We start from the raw sequence: 20,410 nt of genomic DNA, 5'->3' as shown, positions 1-20,410 counted from the left end.
TCATTTAATTTATGTCTCTCTGCGCCACTGAAGATAACTTCTTTACACTAACTTCAGTATGATGACCAATATGCTAATACAATTTTAAGAAATATAATGTACAAATGGGAATTTTTTTTTTTTTTACAGCCTTACATTTTCTTGTGATGGCCACCATTTGTACACAGCAAACAGTGATGGGACTGTGATTGCCTGGTGTCGGAAGGACCAGCAGCGCGTGAAACAGCCAATGTTCTATTCCTTCCTTAGCAGCTATGCAGCCGGGTGAATGCGAATGAACTTCACGTTCTCCAAAGCACTTTAACTCCAAACTAGATTTGTTGACTTCACCAGTTTTAGGAGGTTGAACCTAAAGAAATGGATGACTGAACAAACCATCCAAATAATGATAAAGTCTATTCATCTGCACAAAATTCTGAAGATTCACATGATCCTAAGAGGAAAGTTCTGTTCTATTTTAGTGATAATCTGGAAGATTGTGTGAATATGCACTAGCCAACAAGTTTTAAGCCTTGCATGGTACATTAAAATGATATTCTTTTTTTTTTTTTTTTTTTTGAGACGGAGTCTTGCTCTTTTGCCCAGGCTGGAGTGCAGTGGCGCAATCTCGGCTCACTGCAAGCTCCGCCTCCCGGGTTCACGCCATTCTCCTGCCTCAGCCTCTCCAAGTAGCTGGGACTACAGGCGCCCGCCACCACGCCCGGCTAATTTTTTGTATTTTTTAGTAGAGACGGTGTTTCACCGTGGTCTCGATCTCCTGACCTTGTGATCCGCCCGCCTCGGCCTCCCAAAGTGCTGGGATTACAAGCGTGAGCCACCGCGCCCGGCCTAAAATGATATTCTTAAAATTTTTCCCACCAAGGTATTCCAAAGAAAATATTAAGGTCTCCCCTTTTTCTATGATTCCAAAAGGACCAGTAGAATTTAAATTGGTTGGCTAATTGTTTATATAAAACACACAAATTATATTTTAAAAGTTTTCTGCCATGAAATACTCCTCCCACCACACACACGTGCTCCAAAAGAGGAAAGAAAAAAAGATAATTTTTAGGACTTGATAATTGCTTTCTTTGAGAAGCAAATTATTCAGTAGGTGCCTCTGTACCAAATATTTTATGGAATATCTGAATACTAAAATAAACTACAAATGAATCTCAAAATTAGGCAGTTTTTGCCTGTTGCCTTCTTAGCTCAAAGGAGAACCAGAATTTTTTTGACAGCCACAAACAAGAATACAGGTATCTTGGATTTCAGACACATTCTGTTTCTTCATAAAAATTTTACTTAAAATCTGTAGCGCTAGATATTGACTATCCTTAGTTGAGTCACTGAGGTTTAAACACAATGGTAAGTCTTAAAGTCTGCTATTTACAGAGCATTGAATCTGTACCAATTTGCAATAGAAAGCCTCCAGTATACAAGAAGTTTGCATGGGTATTAAGAATACAGCCTAAATAAGGCATTTAATCTAATCTGCAGGAAGAATTTTCTTCCCCAAAACAGAATTATAAAAGCTTGCTTTATTTTAAACAGGAGGCAGGATAATTCTTTTAGGAAACCATTTCATTCTGTTTCTACTAACCTATACCATCTGAGAATTCTAGGAAGAATAATAAAATCTCATGTATTCCACAGCAAACTTACATACCATCAAGACAGAACTCCTAACCATCTTGGAGCCGTCTGTCTCTCCCATATGATGGCTGTCTGTATATTTTTACTTGGGGTGCTGCTTTATTGGCTTTGAAAACACTGTCAGATAAGCTCAGTAATATGTTACCATGGGATAAAAATATGTATCCCTGCCTAAGAATAACTTGTGCATTTGTTATGGAAATTTAATTCATATGGTGTTTACAGTACTACTTTTGTAACTTCCAGACTTTCTAAAACATTCTGCTTAAAAACCATGTAAAATATAATTCCAAAGTCTCTGCTGTCAAGATAGATTTTCGAGAAAGCAAGTGGCCATGTATGCTTTAACCTGAAACTGCATATACATGTAATGATACCTAGGCTGCATCTACATCACCGTGTGCTCAGGCCAGCTGTTAATCCTGAGGTCCATGGAGGTGCAGAGATGAGATTACTTCTATTCACGTTGAAGTGATTTGCTTTGTTAACAAAAAATTGCAGCTATTGTCTAGCTTTCATTTTTTTACTGAGAACTTTAAATTAGTCCCCTATTAGAATAGGGTTGCTACTCAGTCTTTTTTTAAAAACCGAATTTCATCATTTATCTAAAGAGAAAATATGCAAAATAACTGGTCTTGTTAAGAGTGCAATATTATATTTTTATGTAAAAATAAAAATTAATTTGGGGGGATTATTTATTCAGCATGAAACCTAATGTGTATATGTTTGAAATACTTCATAAGTGCATGTTGTAGCAAACATTTCTGTAAATTATCACAAGCTCTGTTACCTTTATATACACTGCCACTTCGATTTGGAAATAAATTTCGTAAAAATAGATTTAAACACCTCTTCTTTAAGCTATTTAAATATTATGAGCAGATCTCAAATCGATGGCTTTTTTTGTAACCCACATAGGTTCTGTCTTTAGCTCCACTATGCATTTATATCACTAGAAAAAGATAACTTTCATTTTTTTTTTTTTTTTTGAGATGGAGTTTAGCTCTGTTGCCCAGGCTGGAGTGCAGTGGCGCGATCTCAGCTCACTGCAACCTCCGCCTCTCAGGTTCAAGCGATTCTCCTGTCTCAGACTCCCAAGTAGCTGGGACTGCAGGAGTGTGCCACGACGCCCAGCTAGTTTTTTTTTTTTGTATTTTTAGTAGAGACGGGAGCTTCACCGTGTTAGCCAGGATGGTCTCAATCTCCTGACCTCGTGATCCACCTGCCTTGGCCTCCCAAAGTGCTGGGATTACAGGCGTGAGCCACCGCGCCCGGCCTAACTTTCATTTCTTATTGTGGTTTTTGTACTAAAATTTTATGTTTCAACCTTTACTACCCTTAAATGGTGTGGACATTAGTCCCGAGATCAAACCGCTCATTTTAAAGAAAAAACCATCTGCCCATCCCCGACCCCATAGCAGATCTATATTGAGCCCTTGCCAGGTGCCAGGTACTGTACCAAGTGCTGAGGATATTGTGCTGCACAAAGCACAGTGGTCCCCTGCGCTCCTGGAGGTTACAGGCTGGTGGAGAAACCACCATATATAACACACAACGTGTAGTTACAAACCATGGTAAGTGTTAGGTAAAATATAGGGTACTCTGAAAGAATGTAAGAGGAAGGACTTTCTTTAGATTGAGGTGATCTAGAAAGCCTCTTGAAAAATTGAAATTTTTGGCCAGGTGCGGTGGCTCATGCCTGTAATCCCAGCACTTTGGCAGGGCGAGGTAGGCAGATCACTCGAGGTCAGGAGTTGGAGACCAGCCTGGCCAACATGATGAAACCCCGTCTCTACTCAAAATACAAAAATTAGCAAGGCATGGTGGTGGTCGCCTGTAGTCCCAGCTACTTGGGAGGCTGAGGCAGGAGAATTGCTCGAACCTGGGAGGCAGAGGTTGCAGTGACTGAGATTTTGACACTGCACTCCAGCCTGGGCAACAGAGCAAGACTCCATCTCAAAAAAGAAAAATTGACATTTTTGTTGAAACCTAATGAATGATTAGAAATCTGGTGAAAATAGGGGCAGATGTGTTCCAGATAATATATGTTCAATAACTGGGGCAGTTTAACATCAGCAAAGGCCCAGGGAAGGAAAGAGCATCCTGTCCACGTCTCAGCTTCTTGGTGGGTGGGGGTGGGAATGAAAACGGTGGGTGACGTCAACAACAGCAGTCCAACGGCCCGAATGCTGCTCTTCTTTCTGCTTTGCATCTGTGGTATTTTAAGATTCTCAAGACTACAGCATTCCTGTTCCTAGGTGTCTGTCCCAAAGAGAACTGAGCAGTAGCATTTTGTCGGTGTAAACCTGCCAACCCAGATGTCCCCTCTTTACCTGCAAGTCTCAGTTGGACTCACCGTTTCCACAATGCTCACTGAATGCCAGTTTTGTGCAAGCCCGAGGCTAGAGGCTGGGTGGGGAAGGGAGGGGAGGGGGATTATTTCCAGCTCGAAAGAGCTCATGCAGGCGGGTGCGGTGGCTTACGCCTGTAATCCCAGCGCTCTGGGAGGCTGAGATGGGCGGATCATGAGCTCAGGGGCTCCAGACCAGCCTGGCCAACATTGTGAAACCCCGTCTCTACTAAAAAACACAAAATTTAGGCGGGCATGGTGGCGGGCGCCTGTAATCCCAGCTACTGGGGAGGCTGAGGCAGGAGAATCGCTTGAACCCAGGAGGCGGAGCTTGCAGTGAGCCGAGATCGCACCACTGCACTCCAGCCTGGGCGACAGAGCCAGACTCCCTCTCTAAAAAAAAAAAAAAAAAAAAGAGAGCTCATGCCTGGTGACCTGCTTCTCACTATTTTGGATGACTTGTTTATGTTCTGAGGGGAAAAGCAAAAAAAAAAAAGCTGCAAGGCCAACTTTTTTGTTGTTGTTGTTTGTTTTTGAGAGTGTTGTACCCAGGCAAGTTAAGAAAACGCCACACTTCGAGACGAATTAAGAGTCCTTTATTAAGCCGGTGGCCAAAGAGACAGCCAATACTCAAAATTCTCTCGGCCACGAGGAAGGGGTTCGATTCACTTTTATACCTAGGTTTAGGAAGGGTAGGGGGACTCAAATGTAGTAATTCTACAGAAGAAAAAACATGCAAGAATCAAAAGAATCAAAATGGTTACAGGGTGATAAACAACTTAAAAGACAAATGGTTACAAGAAGAGCAACGGTACCAGGTACAAGGTTCTGAATCTTTCATTATAATTAGATATAGGGTTTATGCTGGACACAAACTCAAGGTTTTATGTTGTTATCTCTTGGAGAAAATTCCTGGGAACTTCATACATGGTTGGTGTTGGTACCTTACCAGTTAATTGGGCTCCTTTGAAATGCTGAGGATGTTTACCCAGGCCAACTCCTCACGAAAGGGGGTTGGGTGAGGAGCCCTAGTGTCTTGTAAATTAAGGGGTCAATTGGAGTTTGTCCGGCTTTCCTAGCTAGAGAGAGTCTTACTTACATGAGAAGCAAGGCTAGATGATTTAAAGAGACAAGCAGGACAAAATTCAAAGTAACGAGTTGAAGTAAAAACAAGGTTAGACATTTCAAGAGTTTTACTTTTGTTTTCCAGGCTGGAGTGCAAGGGTGCAATCTCGGCTCACTGCAACCTCCGCCTCCCAGGTTCAAGTGATTCTCCTGCCTCAGCCTCCCCAGTGGCTGGGAATACAGGCTCCCGCCACCATGCCCAACTAATTTTGTATTTTTAGTAGAGACGAGGTTTCACCATGTTGGCCAGGCTGGTCTCAAACACCTGACCTCAGGTGATCCATCTGCCTCGGCCTCCCAAAGTGCTGGGATTACAGGCGTGAGCCACTGCACCTGGCAAGGCCAACGTTTATAAAAATGAGTAGGGAGCAAACAAACTCAACGAGTGAACATTTTTTTATCAATAATTGCAGAACAGTGGGAGTTCTTGGATTATCCGTGTTGCAGTCCCTCTCTCTTTGCTAATTACCCTTCAGGTGTCCCCAATTTGTCCCAAACTGTCTCACATCTTGGACAGCTATATTATTTTTTCATTGTACTCCTTCTCAGGATAACACTCCACGTACTATGAAGCCAAAGCACTTTAAAACCTAACAAGCTTAAAACCTTGAACCAGAAAGACCAACTGAAAAGCATCAGCAGGTGGAGGGTAGATGCGGAGGAAACAAAACAACTGCCACTGGAGAGAACAATTCACAATTGAGGTCAAAGGTAGCAAAAGAGCTTTTAAGTTGAGCACAAACTGGTATTGTGGAGTATTGCAAAAGCTTCATGCTGCATGCAGGATTTCCCCCAGTCGTTTTCAACTGCACAATTAAGGCAACTACATTTGCCGATACCAAACATATACACGTATATGTGCATTGAGTTGAGAAAGAGGTGCCACCTATATCGTGTCATGTGACAACAGAAAACTGTGTCTTGCCACTTTGGGGACACTGGGTTGCAACTCAGCTGTTGGAGAGAAATTAAATAATACAGTGTGTCCTTTGAAGCCAAAATGACTAGAAGATCATTTGAGACTAGGCTACAATATTCCTGGTCAAGAGCTGAGCTCGTTTCTTCCTTCATGAAGGAAGTTAATGAGAGATGAATTTGAAAAAGATTGTCTCGTGGCAGTTTGGCTCATTGCCAAAGTAAATTAAACTGGTCTTATCAAAACTTCTGAGGACTGATGATAATGAACTGGTGTTTCATTCTCAGATTTTAATTTTATTAAAATAGCTGTAAAAGTCCTTGGAATCCAGTTCCAAGAGTAAATAAAAAAGACTGTCTTTTCTGAGACTTTTAGTAAAAATTAAGCTATAATTTTCAGAGTGGTTGATATAATCTAAATACAAATGAGTAATTAGGTAACTTCATTATGTAGTTTCTATACACAATTTTCTGCACAGTAGTAGTTTATTACAACCAAGTAAAAGCTACTTACGTGTGCTCCTACGTGGATATGAATTAGACATTCTATTTTATTTTCTACAATGGTCTGGAGACAGGGTTAGGAGGTAAAATGTCTCACAGCCTGAGGTGGAGACTAGAAGAACAGCTGTTTTCCACCACCCTTTCCACCATGTGCATTTTTAGACCCAAGCATTATTCTCTGTTCCCTGCTGCAGGCATTTCAAAGCCAGCCTCAGCCCCGCCTCATGGATACATGTGCTCAATGGTGCTGCTCATTGCTTTGTGTTTAACTGGTAGCCTCTGCCACTGTGCCCTCCTGAACTTTAAATTTCCTCAGTTATTACAACCAATTATTCGGAATATACTTAGTGTTGGACAATCTTTCTCTTGTGAACATCTATGAGTTTCGAAAACAAAAATCATCAGAGCTGAATCTGAGAAATAGAACTGTTTTCGTCAAAAACAAGTTACAATTACAAGGTACTGAAAAAAATGTGTGATTCTGCAAGTAATTCCAAAAGAGGAATTTTTTTAAGATTTTGAGCAATGCATAGTATCACTGGAGTAGGGTAGATTAGGTACTTGGGAGAAACGAAGGAAGAAAGCAAGCAAGCGTCACAGGACAGATGGACAGGTACCATGTCTTACTGTTTCTTTTCTTGATTTTTTGTTTCATTGTTTGTTTGTTTGAGACTGAGTCTTGCTCTCTTGCCCAGCCTGGAGTGCAGTGGTGTGATCTTGGCTCACTGCAACCTCCACCTCCCGGGTTCGAGAGATTCTCCTGCCTCAGCCTCCCAAGTAGCTGGGATTACAGGTGCATGCCACCATGCCTGGATAATTTTTGTATTTTTAGTAGAGATAGGGTTTCACCATATTGGTCAGGCTGGTTTCGAACTTCTGACCTCAGGTGATCTGCCTGCCTTGGCCTCCCAAAGTGCTGGGATATAGGTGTGAGCCACCGCGCCCAGCCTTCTTGATCATTTTTAGAAAAACTTCCCAACCCCAAATAAACTACCAAGTCCTGCTTGCTTTTATCTGTGTTTGGATAATGTCTTTCACAAAAATGAAGCCCACACTAGATTATCTTCACTTACACACTTTCCTTGCAGTGAACTTATTTGACTCCCCTAAAGGGTCTCTTAACTCTTTTCTTGTCCTCCGTTTTAGTAGATTACAGTTCTTCCTTATTTATCTCGGGATAGTTCTTGTACAAATATTAAAACGAGTAAAAGTGACAGAGTTGTGTACACATGTCCTGTCAGAAATGACAAGAGCTCCTTTTAGATCCACTGAAAAAGGCTTATTTAGAGCCCTATTTAAGACCAACAGTTTCATTATCATTCAGGGACAAATTGTGCCAGAAGCAACCTGTCTCTCTTTCAATCTGGTAATCCTTATATTTTCTCTATGCAGTAAATCGCTCCATATTAGACAATATTTTGCAGTTTTTATTATCCTGCTATTGATGCTTGGGAACTTTTTATCGAGGAATAACATTCAAAAGCTAACGCTGTTCTTTTAGTAATTTCCTTCCTAAGTGAGGCCACTCATACACCAAACTACCTTTGCCAAATCTTTAAAAAAGTTTAAATTTAAGCAAATCAATGAGTACATGGTTTTCTTTGATATCCCATTAAACATGGAGCATGGTTGCTCATTCTTTTAACATTTTTTGGCTTCTACAACGTACCAGATACAAAGATTTATGACAGAGAATCTGCTCTCAAAAGAACTCGATGAGAAAGGAAATGTGGCCGGGCACGGTGACTCACGCCTGTAATCCCAGCACTTTGGGAGGCCGAGGTGGGCGGATTGGGAGGTCAGGAGATCGAGACCATCCTGGCTAACACAGTGAAACCTTGTCTCTACTGAAAATACAAAAAATTAGCTGGGCGAGGTGGCAGGCGCCTGTAGTCCCAGCTACTCAGGAGGCTGAGGCAGGAGAAAGGCGTGAACCCCGGGGGGCGGAGCCTGCAGTGAGCCGAGATCGCGCCACTGCACTCCAGCCTGGGCGACAGCAAGACTCTGTCTCAAAAAAAAAAAAAAAAAAAAGAAAGGAAATGTAAAAAGAGAACTGTGACACAACCAAGTAACTTTTATAATAGAAGCATCTACATATCAGGGTGACTCAAATGGGAAGCGGGGAGCAGTCAGATTAGGTTTCCCAAAGATGTTAAAGATATAGGAAAATCTTGGCCAGGTGCGGTGGCTCATGCCTGTAATCCCAGCACTTTGGGAGGCCGAAGCAGGTGGATCACCTGAGGTCGGGATTTCAACACCAGCCTGACCAACATGGAGAAACCCCATCTCTACTAAAAATACAAAATTTAGCTGGGCCTGGTGGCGCATGCCTGTAATCCCAGCTACTTGGGAGGCTGAGGCAGGAGAATCACTTGAACCTGGGAAGCGGAGGTTGTGGTGAGCCGAGCTCACACCATTGCACTCCAGCCTGGACAACAAGAGTGAAACTCTGTCTCAAAAAAAAAAGAAAAACATATATACATATATATATAAAACAAAATCTTGAAGACAAAAATTTACCAGATTTGGGCTAAGGTAGAAGGAAACCAAGACTCCAAGGTATAAGAAGGCAGGGAGTGGAAGTGCTCAGTGTGTCAGGGAAAGAGGTGGAAGAGGGGATCGAGGGAAATGAGGGTTAAACTGTAATGGGAACTTCTGCCTCTGTCCACTTGGGGAAAACTGAGATCAGACTTACCCTGCTATCAAAAACAACTGGGAAACGAGATGATCTATGAGGCAATGACTTTCAGTGTGGAAAGCAGACAGCACAAGATATGACGCCTGAAAGAAGGGAAATGAACTGAGTAAATCTTATTGTTGCCTTGGTTTTCTGTACTTAAAAGGTAGCTACAGTGCAGAAGGAGATCCAAAGAAGAGTACAGAAATCACGCTGAGATGAGGAAATGGAGACCAGAGTTTGGGGGAGGCTGAGAAACTGGAATTTGTGGCACAGAGTACCATACAGTAGGTTGCTGCCCAGCAACAAAGAGATCCAGACTGAAAACAAACAGAAATCATCACAGCTGAATCTGAAAACTACAACTGTTTTAGTCAAAAACAAGTTATAGTTACGAGGTACTGAAAAAACATTGTGATTCTGCAAGTAATTCCAAAAGAGGATTTTTTTTTAATGTTTGGAGCAACGTACAGTGTCATTGGAATAGAGTAGATTAGGTACATACTTGGAAGAAACGAAGGAAGAAAGGAAGCAAGCATCACAGGCCGGATGGACAGATACTATGTCTCATTGTTTCTTTTCTTAATAGTTTTAGGAAAACTTTCCAACCCCAGATAAACCACCAAGTCGTGGTTGCTTTTCTTTGTCTTTGGATAACGTCTTTCACAAAAATGAAGCCCACCCTTGATTATCTTCACTTACAGGGTAATGCCTGTGGGTCCCAATGAGGCTCTGGCTGAATACTAAGCTATGTGTGCATAACACAAAGCTCCATGGGTCTGAGCAAAGAATGTACAGGCAGCTGTAAGCGGAGCAATTCTTGGAGCTCAACAGGGGATTTGGATACATCTGAGTTCCAACCCACCAAAGGGGAAGAGTTCATTGAACACACAGGCATTCAATTGCGACCCCAGAAGAGTCACACCCTAGTAGGAAGGCTAAACTAGTCCTAGAATAAACTAGTCCTGTAATAATGGCTATGAGCCTTTAAGACAACCATCAAAAGGATCAAACATCTGTAAATAACTACCTTCCAAAACAAAGTCCCTATTCTTTAAAAGAAGAGAGCATCTCCTAGAAATACAAAAATTAGCTGGGTGTGATGGTGCACTCCTGTAGTTCCAGCTACTTGGGAGGCTGAGGCAGAAGAATCGCTTGAACCCGGGAAGCGGAGGTTGCAGTGAGCTGAGATTGCGCCACTGCACTCCAGACTGGGCGACAGGGTGAGACTCTGTCTCAAAAAAAAAAAAAACAAAAAAACAAAAAACAAATCTAGGCACACAACAGCATATATTTACAATGTCTAGCATCCAATCAAAAATTATGAGATATACAAAGAAATAGGAAATGTGACCCAAAATAGGTGAAAACTGTTGATAGAACAAGAAGGAAGGAAATGATAGAATTCACACACAAGCATATTAAAATAGCTATTAAATGTGCTCAATATATGCAAAGGTGTTGGGAGCAGGCCCCCCAAAATCTGGCCTAAACTGGCCCCAAAACTGGCCATAAACAAAATCTCTGCAGCACTGTAACATGTTCGTAATGGCCCTAACGCCCATGCTGGAAGGTTGCATGTTTATGGGAATGAGGGTAAGGAACACCTGGCCCACCCAGGATGGAAAACCGCTTAAAGGCATTCTTAAGCCACAAACAATAGCATGAGCAATATGTGCCTTTAGGACATGCTCCTGCTGCAGTTAACTAGCCCAACCTATTCCTTTAATTCAGCCCATCCCCTTGTTTCCCATAAGGGATACTTTTAGTTAATCAAATATCTATAGAAACAATGCTAACGACTGGCTTGCTGTTAATAAATATGTGGGTAAATCTCTGTTCGGGGCTCTCAGCTCTGAAGGTTGTGAGACCCCTGATTTCCCACTTCACACCTCTATATTTCTATGTGTGTGTCTTCAATTCCTCTAGCACCTCTGGGTTAGGGTCTCCCTGACTGAGCTGGTCTCAGCACAAAGGTTTAAAAAGGAAACCATAAATCTAATGAGAAAAAAATGGAAAATTAAAAAAACTAAATGGAACTTCTAGAAATAAACATATTATATCTGAAATGATTTTTCTGTCACACCAAGCATGCGAATAAAGAAAATTTTACTGGCTAGGCTTAACAGCAGATTAGACACTTCAAAAGTAAGGATCAGTGAACTTGACATCGCAGCAGAAACTGTCCAAACTGGAACAGAGAATAAAGAAATTCCTAATGAACAGTGCTTCAGTGACTTATGGTACAATATTAAATGGTCTATCATATCTGTGATTGGAGTCCCAGAAGGAGAAGAGCAAGACAATGGGTGAAAATTTTTTAATTTGAAATATTTTGATAAAAGTTATAAACCTACAGATCCACGAAATCTAATGAACACCAAGCAGCATAAACACAAAGAAAACCACATCAAGGCACATCATAATCGCAGCTATTGAAAACCAGTGATAGAAAACTTCACAATCAGCCATAGAAAAAGAGACGCATTACAGATCCAGGAACAGGATAAAGATCTGCAGATTTCTTTTTTTTTCTTATTCTTTTTCTTTTTTTTTTGAGACAGAGTCTCACTCTTGTTGCCCAGGCTGGAGTGCAGTAGTGCAATCTCAGCTCACTGCAACCTCTGCCTCTTGGGTTCAAGTGATTCTCCTGCCTCAGCCTCCCGAGTAGCTGGGATTACAGGTGCCCGCCACCACGCTCAGCTAATTTTTTGTATTTTTTAGTAAAGATGTGGTTTCATCATGTTGGCCAGGCTGGTCTCGAACTCCTGACCTCAGATGATCCACCCACCTCGGCCTCCCAAAGTGCTGGGATTACAGGCATGAGCCAATGCGCCTGGCCTGAAGATTTCTTCAGAGAAAGTATGCAAGCACAATGAATGATATCTTTAAACTTCTTCAAGATGTCAATCTAAAAAAAATCCTCCAAAAACAAAGGCAAAATACTTATATTCAGAAAAACAAAAACAGACAATCACCAGCCAATCTGTATTACCAAAAAAAGGTTAAAAGATGTTCTGCAGGCAGAAGGAAATGATATCAGATAGAAATCTGGATCTTCACAAATAAATGAAGAGCATCAGAAATGATAAAAGACTTTTCAAAATCATTTCTAAATGTTTCAAAAGAAAATTGACAGCTTAAAGTAAAATAATGTTCTGTGGGGTTTATTACCTATGTAAAAGGGAGATATAACAAAAATAATACAAACGATGGAAGAGGGGAAATGGAAGCACACACTATAAAGAATCTAATAGTGAAGAAGAAGTGGTATGATGTTATTTGAAGGTAGTCGACGGTAAATTAAAGATGCATTTTATAAACCCTAGAACAAAGAAAGAGGAGGAAAATGAAGGTCAATACTTGAGATAAAATGGAATACTAAAGTATACTCAGGCAGGAAAAAAGGAATGAAGAATAGGACAAACAGAAAACAAATAGCAAGTTGGCAGTTTTAAACCCAACCACATGATAATTACATAAGAAGTAAATGAACTAAACATTCCAGTTAAAAGTAGAGATGGGGTTTCACCACGTTGGCCAGGATAGTCTTGATCTCTTGACCTCGTGATCCTCCCGCCTCAGCCTCCCAAGGTTTTCCTTCTTTATCCCTAGTTATATTCTTTGTTCTGAAGTCTTCTTTGTTTTTATCTATATAACCACTGCAGATTTTTTACTATTAGTTGTCAAGCTGACAAATTGTCAAGCTGAATTTTAAAAAGCAGATCCAACTCTGTGCTGCCTACAAAGATGGAGAATCCTACTTTTAAGAATAAAGATACAGGCCGGGCGTAGTGACTCACGCCTGTAATCCCAGCACTTTGGGAGGCCAAGGTGGGAGGATCACCTGAGGTCAGGAGTCTGAGACCAGCCTGGACAACATGGTGAAATCTGGTCTCTAGTAAAAAGGCAAAAATTAGCTGGGTGTAGTGGTGGACGCCTGTAATCCCAGCTGCTCAGGGGGCTGAGGCAGGAGAATCACTTGAACCTGGGAGGCGGAGGTTGCAGTAAGCTGAGATGGCACCTCTGCACTCCAGCCTGGGCGACAAGAGAGAGAGTCTGTCTCAAAAAAAAAAAAAAAAAAAAAAAGATACAGATAGATTTAAAAATTAAAAGGATATAAACTTATATCATGCAAACACTAATAGTAAGAAATCTGCAGTGGTTATATAGATACAAACAAGACTTCAGAACAAAGGATATGACTAGGAATGAAGAAAAACCTTGGGAGGCTGACGCGGGCAGATCATGAGGTCAAGAGATCGAGACTATCCTGGCCAACATGGTGAAACCCCATCTCTACTAAAAATACAAAAATTAGCTGGGCGTGGTGGCGTACGCCTGTAGTCCCAGCTACTCTGGAGGCTGAGGCAGGAGAATCGCTTGAACCCGGGAGGAGGAGGTTGTAGTGAGCCGAGATCGCGCCACTGCACTCCAGCCTGGGCGACAGAGCGAGACTCCCTCCCCCTCCGCAAATAAATAAATAAGAAGAAGGAAAACTGATACCCAGGGTCCTGGTGCCAGACTTTACACTACTGCAGCAATCCTGGGTGATGTCCAGAGACGAGCGGAATCAGAATTACCTGGAGGGTTTGGGGAATCACTGGTTGCTGGGCCCCCCCTCCCGAGTTTCTGATTCCTTAGGTCTGAGTGGGGCCTGGGAGTCTGCGTCTCTAAAAGATTCCCAGGTGACACGCTAATTCTACTGGTCTTGGGATCCACTCTGCAACCACTGGTTGACTGACCTCTTCCTCCTGTTTAAAATTGGCATGATCCGGCCAGGCGCGGTGGCTCACGCTTGTAATCCCAGCATTTTGGGAGGCCGAGGCGGGCGGATCACGAGGTCAGGAGATCGAGACCACAGTGAAACCCCGTCTCTACTAAAAATACAAAAAATTAGCCGGGCGTGGTGGCGGGCGCCTGTAGTCCCAGCTACTCGGAGAGGCTGAGGCAGGAGAATGGCGTGAACCTGGGAGGCGGAGCTTGCAGTGAGCCGAGACTGCGCCACTGCACTCCAGCCTGGGCGACAGAGCGAGACTCCGTCTCAAAAAAAAAAAAAAAGAAAAAAAAAATTGGCATGATCCTATCTTGAATGATAGTGTAGCAATTCGAAAGATAAAATAAGGAAACGACGCGCTTGAAAGTGTAGACACTGATTTCCCTTGTGATTGATTAATTGAGATTGGGATTTGGGATAAAAGGAAACCTAGGATTCTGCCTTAGCCAACCAGTCGGGGGCGGGAGGTGGGCAGGAAATGCAGGAGAAATAGATTTTGGGGTGAAAACAATGAGCTCAGGTTTGGATTTGCTTGAATTTTCAATGCAGTACTCGTGTATCTTTCCCACTTTTAAAAGTCTGTGAGGTGGACATTAACTGGCTTAGTCGTTTTGCCAAGGTTTAATTTTGTGCCTTAAATGGGCACTTGGGAGCTTTGTAAAAATCAATGTGTTTGCTGGCCCCGTGTTTCCGGGCCTGTGTGATTTCCGCGTTCGCATCCAATCTGGCCCTTGGGCTCCGAGAAGGTACACGTGTGTGTAGGGCAAGGTCCAACCAGTGGGGCCAGGGATCTGAGCAACAAGCGCGCCCTGTGTCCTTTGTGGCAGGGACCGCTCGTGGACGGCGGATGAGGATGAGGCGCCCAGATCTTCCTGAACTATTTCCTAATCGTTCATCATGATGTTATGTTGTTTTCACAAAGGGAATTAATATTGGCCTCCTTTTCTACAAATCTTGCCAACACTGCGTGAAATGTTTTCGTTGCTTCTCTATTCCCAAGGTTTCGTATTATTTTACCAAATCGGAAAATGGACGGCGCTTAAACTGTTTTTTCCCTGAAAGGACGAGGGCTGTGATCACTAAGATATTTTAAAATCTCCAGCGCAAAAGCCTGCGGTGCCACAGGGACGAGGCCTGGAGAGCAGTCGCTCCTAGAACCGGGGAGCGAAGGGCACCCCCGCCTCCAGCACGCGCCCTCCGCCCTCCCGGCCTCGCTCCCCGCGGAGTGGGGGCCTCGCCGGCCCCTGGTCCCCGTCACTCAGCAACGTCGGGTCAGCCTTGGCCCGGTTAGTGGCGACGCGGCCGCGCGAATTCGCACAGGTATTTCGCGTTTCTCCGCCGTTCCCCGCCTTGGCCGGAGGCTTGCGAGGCGTCCTGTGGTGCAGGGTGGGAAGCCGCCCGCGCCCCAACGGCCCAGGCGCTGGAGCTCACCTCAGGCGAGGGCGGTACCTGAGGCTTCAGGGAGCCCGCGCTGACCACGGCCCGGTCCCCAGACCCCTCCGGCGAACCCCGACCCCGCCCCCAGACCCTTCCAGAGATTTCCCCCCCGGCCCCGCCCCGCAGATCCCTCCAGTAATTTCCCCCCCGGCCCCGCCCCGCAGATCCCTCCAGTGATTTCCCCGGCCCCGCCCCCCAGGCCCCTCCAGTGATTTCCCCCCGGCCATGCCCCCTAGACCCCTCCAGTGATTCCCCCACGGCTCAGTCCCCCAGACCGCCCCCCCCCAGTGATTTACCCCCAGGCCCCGCCCCCCACACCCCTCCAGTGATTACCCCACGGCCCGGTCCCCCAGACCCCTCCAGTGATTTCCCCCACGGCCCCGTCCCTCACCCCCTCCAGCGGCCCCGGCCCCGCATCCCAAGGCCCCTCCAGTGGTCCCCCGGCCACGCGGGCTCCGGGCGGGCGGGGCGGGGCGGGGGCGCGGCCCTTTGCTGGGGCAGGGGGCGTGGGCCCGAGTAGCGGGCGGGGGGCGCGGGCCCGGGCTGGGGCGGGGGCAGGGAGCGCGGGAGCCCCGGTGACGCAGCAGTGACGTCGGTGGCAGCGGGCGGGATTTCCCGGGCGAGACCCCGCGGCGGAGTGGGCGCGGCCAGCGTGGAACGGGGGCAAGGGTCGCGGAGTCGCCGGCTCCCCCTTCCCCAGCCTGGGCCCCCCTGGTACAGGGGGCCGAGCAGAAGCCCCCAGCGTCCAGGGCCGGGGGAGGTTCTGCCTGCACCCCCAGGCCCGCGCGGTCGGGCCCTGCAGGGCGGGAGGCGCGGCGCGGGGCGGGGCCGGTGACGGGACGCGGAGACCCCGCGGGCGGCGGGAGGGGCACGAGGCGCGCGTTTGCACCCGAGCCCGGCCCGCGCCCCGATGCGGAGCGATGCCGCTCGGCCTGGCCGCCCCCCGCGAACACTGCGCTGCAGACGAAGCCCGCACGTGATCCCGCTCAGGGTAAGTGGGCGCCTGGCCGGAGCCCTGGGTGTCCGCGGGGAGAGCCCAGCCCCGGTGCAGCCGGACGCGGAAGGGAAACTCGGGGTGAAAGTCTCCGGACCTAGGGAGACAGCTCTGGCGCCGGCGTGGTCCTCACGCCGCCAGCTGCTGCACGCGACACAAAGACCTGTGGTTCCCTCGGCCTCCTCTCCTGGGACCTCCCGCCGGGCCCCGGGGAAGCCCGCGCGCGGGTGTGGACAGCCCCCTCGGAGCGCGTCCAGGGGCTCCCGGGGCTGGGGGCGCCCGGTCCCTCCGGCATGAGGCAGGCGGGGGCTCGGGGGTCCCCTCTTCCATTTGTAGGTCACAGAGCATTTGCTGTTCTCCCAGCGGGGACGTCCCCCGTGGAAAAGGACCTCAGTGGCAGGAGATGGCGTGGCTGGTTGGGCGTTTTCTTTGGGGAAATGTTTCTGGCGAGTGCGTGAGGAAGCCCTCCTGGCTCTCCAGCAGCCCGGACGCCGCCTCGGGAGCACTCGGGGTGACGCTGGAGCCACCGCAGCTGAGGGTGGTTTTCCTCCCCTCCTTGATGGCGTCTGTCCCCGAGGCTGGTGCTGAACTGAAATGTGCTTCGCTCGCCGCGCGCGCCCGGCAGCAACCGGGGAGCTTTGTTTGGCTTGATTTTTTAAATTGCCTTGGAAATAACGCGAAACGGCGGGAGGCTGAGGTGGGGAGAAGGACAGAGCGTGGTGGGGAAAGACTCCTTAATTTAAGATTTGCTTCGAGTATTTGGGGCTAAGGTGTTAGGAAACCCAAAAATGTTAAAGTTTGATCAAGTAATAAAGTGGATGATAGACGCCGGGCCTCCCACCGTCTCCCCGGCCCCGCGGCTGCCGCGTCTTTCCAATGCCCGTCGCCTCCCAGGACTGTCAAATGCTGGCACCTGGCCCGTGCCCCTCAGCCGGAGCCAAAGGCCGCCTAGGCTGCGCCCGTGTTCTCCATGAAAACGTGCCAGTCCTGTCGTCTGCTCATGAGTGAGGTGTGCCGCTTCCCACAGAGGACAGGAGATTTGCAGCGGCGAATGCCTCACAGTAGCCATGGGGGACCTGGGCTCTGCGGCCGGCTTCTCGATTCCTCCCGCAACTCCTTTTCCTCATTTTTGTATGAGGCGGGGGAGGGGAACCAGCCGCCATCTGATCTGGCCCTGTTCCCTGCAAGAGGCGACTGGGGGGACAACTAAGTTGATAAATGGAAAGCCTTTTCCAGCCCGGAGAAACAGACAGAGTACCTGTAAACTGGATTGTTTTTGAAATGTAGGGTTTGCTCAGTGACTGGTCATGATGAGAGATGGCTGTGGCACTTAATAAATAGTAGGTGTTAACGCAAATGCAAGGTTTACAGCGATGCCTTGCCTGTTAATGAGCAGCCTCACCATGGGGTTAGGCTGAAAGGACTATTTAGGACAATGGACTTCCTGTTGGCCCCCACCTCCATGCACAACTCCATTCCTCATAGGCCTTAAAATAAAATTGCCCAAGGAAGCCAGTGGAGGATGTAGGGCTGGCTCAGAAACAGCGCAGCTAAGGGGTCATTCCCAGCAGTCCCATGATTGGCATTTCTCATGCAAACTGATGGTGGAGAAACCAGAAAAAAAAAAAGCTTTTCCTAGATTCACTTTACAGTTTTTAAAGCAAAAGTGACAGTCCCTGAAGTCCCCCAATATTCAGTGCATTGTTTGAAATGGTAGAACATCAGGTGGGAACATCGCCTGTAATCCCAGCACTTTCAGAGGCCGAGGCGGGCGGATCACTTGAGGTCGGGAGTCCGATACCAGCCTGGCCAACATGGTGAAACCCCGTATCTACTAAAAATGCAAAAAATTAGGCGGGCGTGGTGGTGCACGCCTGTAATCCCGGCTACTTGGGAGGCTGGGGCATGAGAATCGCTTGAACCTGGGAGGCAGCGGTTGCAGTGAGCTGAGATGGTGCCACTGCACTCCGGCCTCAAAATAAATAAACAACATGAGGTGGGAACATGGACCCTGACCCCTGGGGAAGCGAGAGCCGCAGCTGTCTCAGGAGGGCAGGAACACTGTAAAATGTGTACAATGCTCCTTCCCCCCAGACCTACACGCCCAAACCCACGCCTACCACAAAACTACTGCTTATGCAGAAAGCAAAGACTAAGGTCTGTACCCAACAATTTGTTGTTTTATTTATAGCTGCATGTCACTATTTCACTATCACATTTTTCCTAGTTTGTCTCAGTTTCTGCTTGGAGAGGGGAGAATGCCTAATAATGTATGTCAGAAGATTGCCCCTTTCTTCATGGAATTTTGAAGCAGTGACTTTAAAATATTACCTGGTTTTTGTTCTTGAAACACCTTTTGAGGATATACTGCTATCTAATCTTGCTGGTTTTCCTTTTTTAAAATTTGGTATTTTTATTCATTCTAGATATACTCAGGCATAGAGACTTGTATTATTCAGGTGGAGAGATTGTTTCTTTTTTAAAACCAGAAACCAAAATTTAACTCCTTTAATAGAGGTATAAGTACTACATAAACAGTGGATAGCAAGGTTATAAACAGTGGATATCAACAGTGGATAGCAAGGATATTTTAATTGAAAGTCAGAAAAGCTAAATGGGTATCAGGAAAGAAAAGGAGATTGCAGGGTAATACTACTGAAAGACTGAAAGAAGCTGGTTAAAAACCTCTAAAGAATAAGCCAAAGACCGTTAATAAATGATCAAAAGTAAAAACACAAATGAAATTTTCATTTTAGGAAATGTTAAGAAATAGAGGCGAGAAAAGCTGCTAAAAGGAAAAAATTACGCAGAGAAAACAGTGGGTGCTTAAAAAGAGATCAGTTCAGTGAGCTTGCTGGAGCGTTCCAAATTCCTGTAATTGCCAAGGAGTTTTTGTTAGGCTGAATGGTGGCTGGTGGGCAATCAGGTTCCCTGCTGGAAATTCGCAGACAGAATGACAGGTGCCATGCAGATAAGGGAAAGGCGGCTGTGTGGAAGACGCCGTGCTCATTGGGGAGTGAGTCCTGGGTGCCCAGGAGTGAGGAAGTATAGGGAGCTATGGAGGAACTGTTCGTCTCCATGGCCCTGAGGTTTGTGGGCCACCAAAGGCCCAGTCTCCAAGGATCAGATAGGGCAAGGAGCCCAAGTTAGTGGGCGACAAGAGGAAAGAAGGGCAATGCTTGGGCTGGACATGTCTTGTGGATGATCCCCTTTGATACTCACAGGATACCTGCCAAGTTTCTAATTTGCAAAAAACAGCAGTGACTGCTTGTGTCCTCTCTGTCCAGGAGTGTTCTGGCAGCAGGTTTGGTGGGTGGTGGGAACCTTTTTTAACAGATGTAGGAAAAGTATACACAAATGACAAGTGAAAGCGACAAAGACGTGTGGAAGAGAAGAAAGTGGAGAACTGTAGAGAGACCCACACCCAGGCACTGCACATGAGCTCCTTTCCCAGGAGGATTTGTTTCTCTTGCTTCTTAGATTTCTGAAACCATTTCTCTCTGAGTTGCCGGTTGGCTTTCTGTGGTGTGACACACGTGCTCTGAGGCCATGGAAGGCCCTAGAGATAGAAGAAGCACTCTAAATATCCCTTTGGGCCAGAGAGATTGTTTCTCCCCCAGCACTCCCTGTGCACGAGGCGGGACAACAGCCACGATCAATCATATGAGCTGGCACTAACTGTGCCTTTATGCCTTTCTCGTCAGTGCCTGGACCTCTTCCCGGTGCCCCTGCCTAATGGACAGCTGTAAGGCCTTGTCTTCTGTCCCCTCCCTATGGGCTCCAACAAAGAAAGAGAGGCAGGGCGATAAAATAGGAAGAAGGAAAACATTTTTAACTCTTTTAAACATTCTTTTTTTTTTTTTTTTTTTTTTTGAGACGGAGTTTCACTCTTATCTCCCAGGCTGGAGAGCAATGGCACGATTTTGGCTCACTGCAACCTCCGCCTCCTGGGCTCAAGTGATTCTCCTGCCTTGGCCTCCCGAGTAGCTGGGATTA

General features: G+C 46.2%; 2 protein-coding genes across 4 annotated transcripts in view; both read left to right on the top strand.

Moving 5' to 3' along the window:
• The window catches only part of LYST (lysosomal trafficking regulator), a 227,792-nt gene extending 225,311 nt beyond the window's left edge, over nucleotides 1-2,481 (top strand). For both annotated transcript variants that reach the window (XM_055235072.2, XM_055235071.2), the window contains exon 53: nucleotides 130-2,481. In XM_055235072.2, the coding sequence (XP_055091047.1) occupies nucleotides 130-268 (139 nt within the window). In that variant the 3' untranslated portion in view covers nucleotides 269-2,481. The remainder of the gene's footprint in view (nucleotides 1-129) is intronic.
• Nucleotides 2,482-15,166: 12,685 nt separating this feature from the next.
• Nucleotides 15,167-20,410, top strand: part of GNG4 (G protein subunit gamma 4) — a 104,999-nt gene continuing 99,755 nt past the window's right edge. Inside the window, exon 1 of one of the 2 annotated variants that reach the window (XM_055233959.2) lies at nucleotides 15,167-15,303. The gene's annotated coding sequence lies outside the window, so the exon portion shown is untranslated. Of the gene's footprint in view, nucleotides 15,304-16,061; nucleotides 16,412-20,410 lie in introns of those variants that run through there. The other variant, XM_055233957.2, reaches the window with a different exon arrangement.

This window comes from Symphalangus syndactylus, chromosome 19 (assembly GCF_028878055.3).
Source record: "Symphalangus syndactylus isolate Jambi chromosome 19, NHGRI_mSymSyn1-v2.1_pri, whole genome shotgun sequence".
NCBI classification, from domain to species: Eukaryota; Metazoa; Chordata; class Mammalia; order Primates; family Hylobatidae; genus Symphalangus; species Symphalangus syndactylus.
Note: the sequence above shows the minus strand (reverse complement) of the source record. Positions and strands in the feature narration are given on the sequence as shown.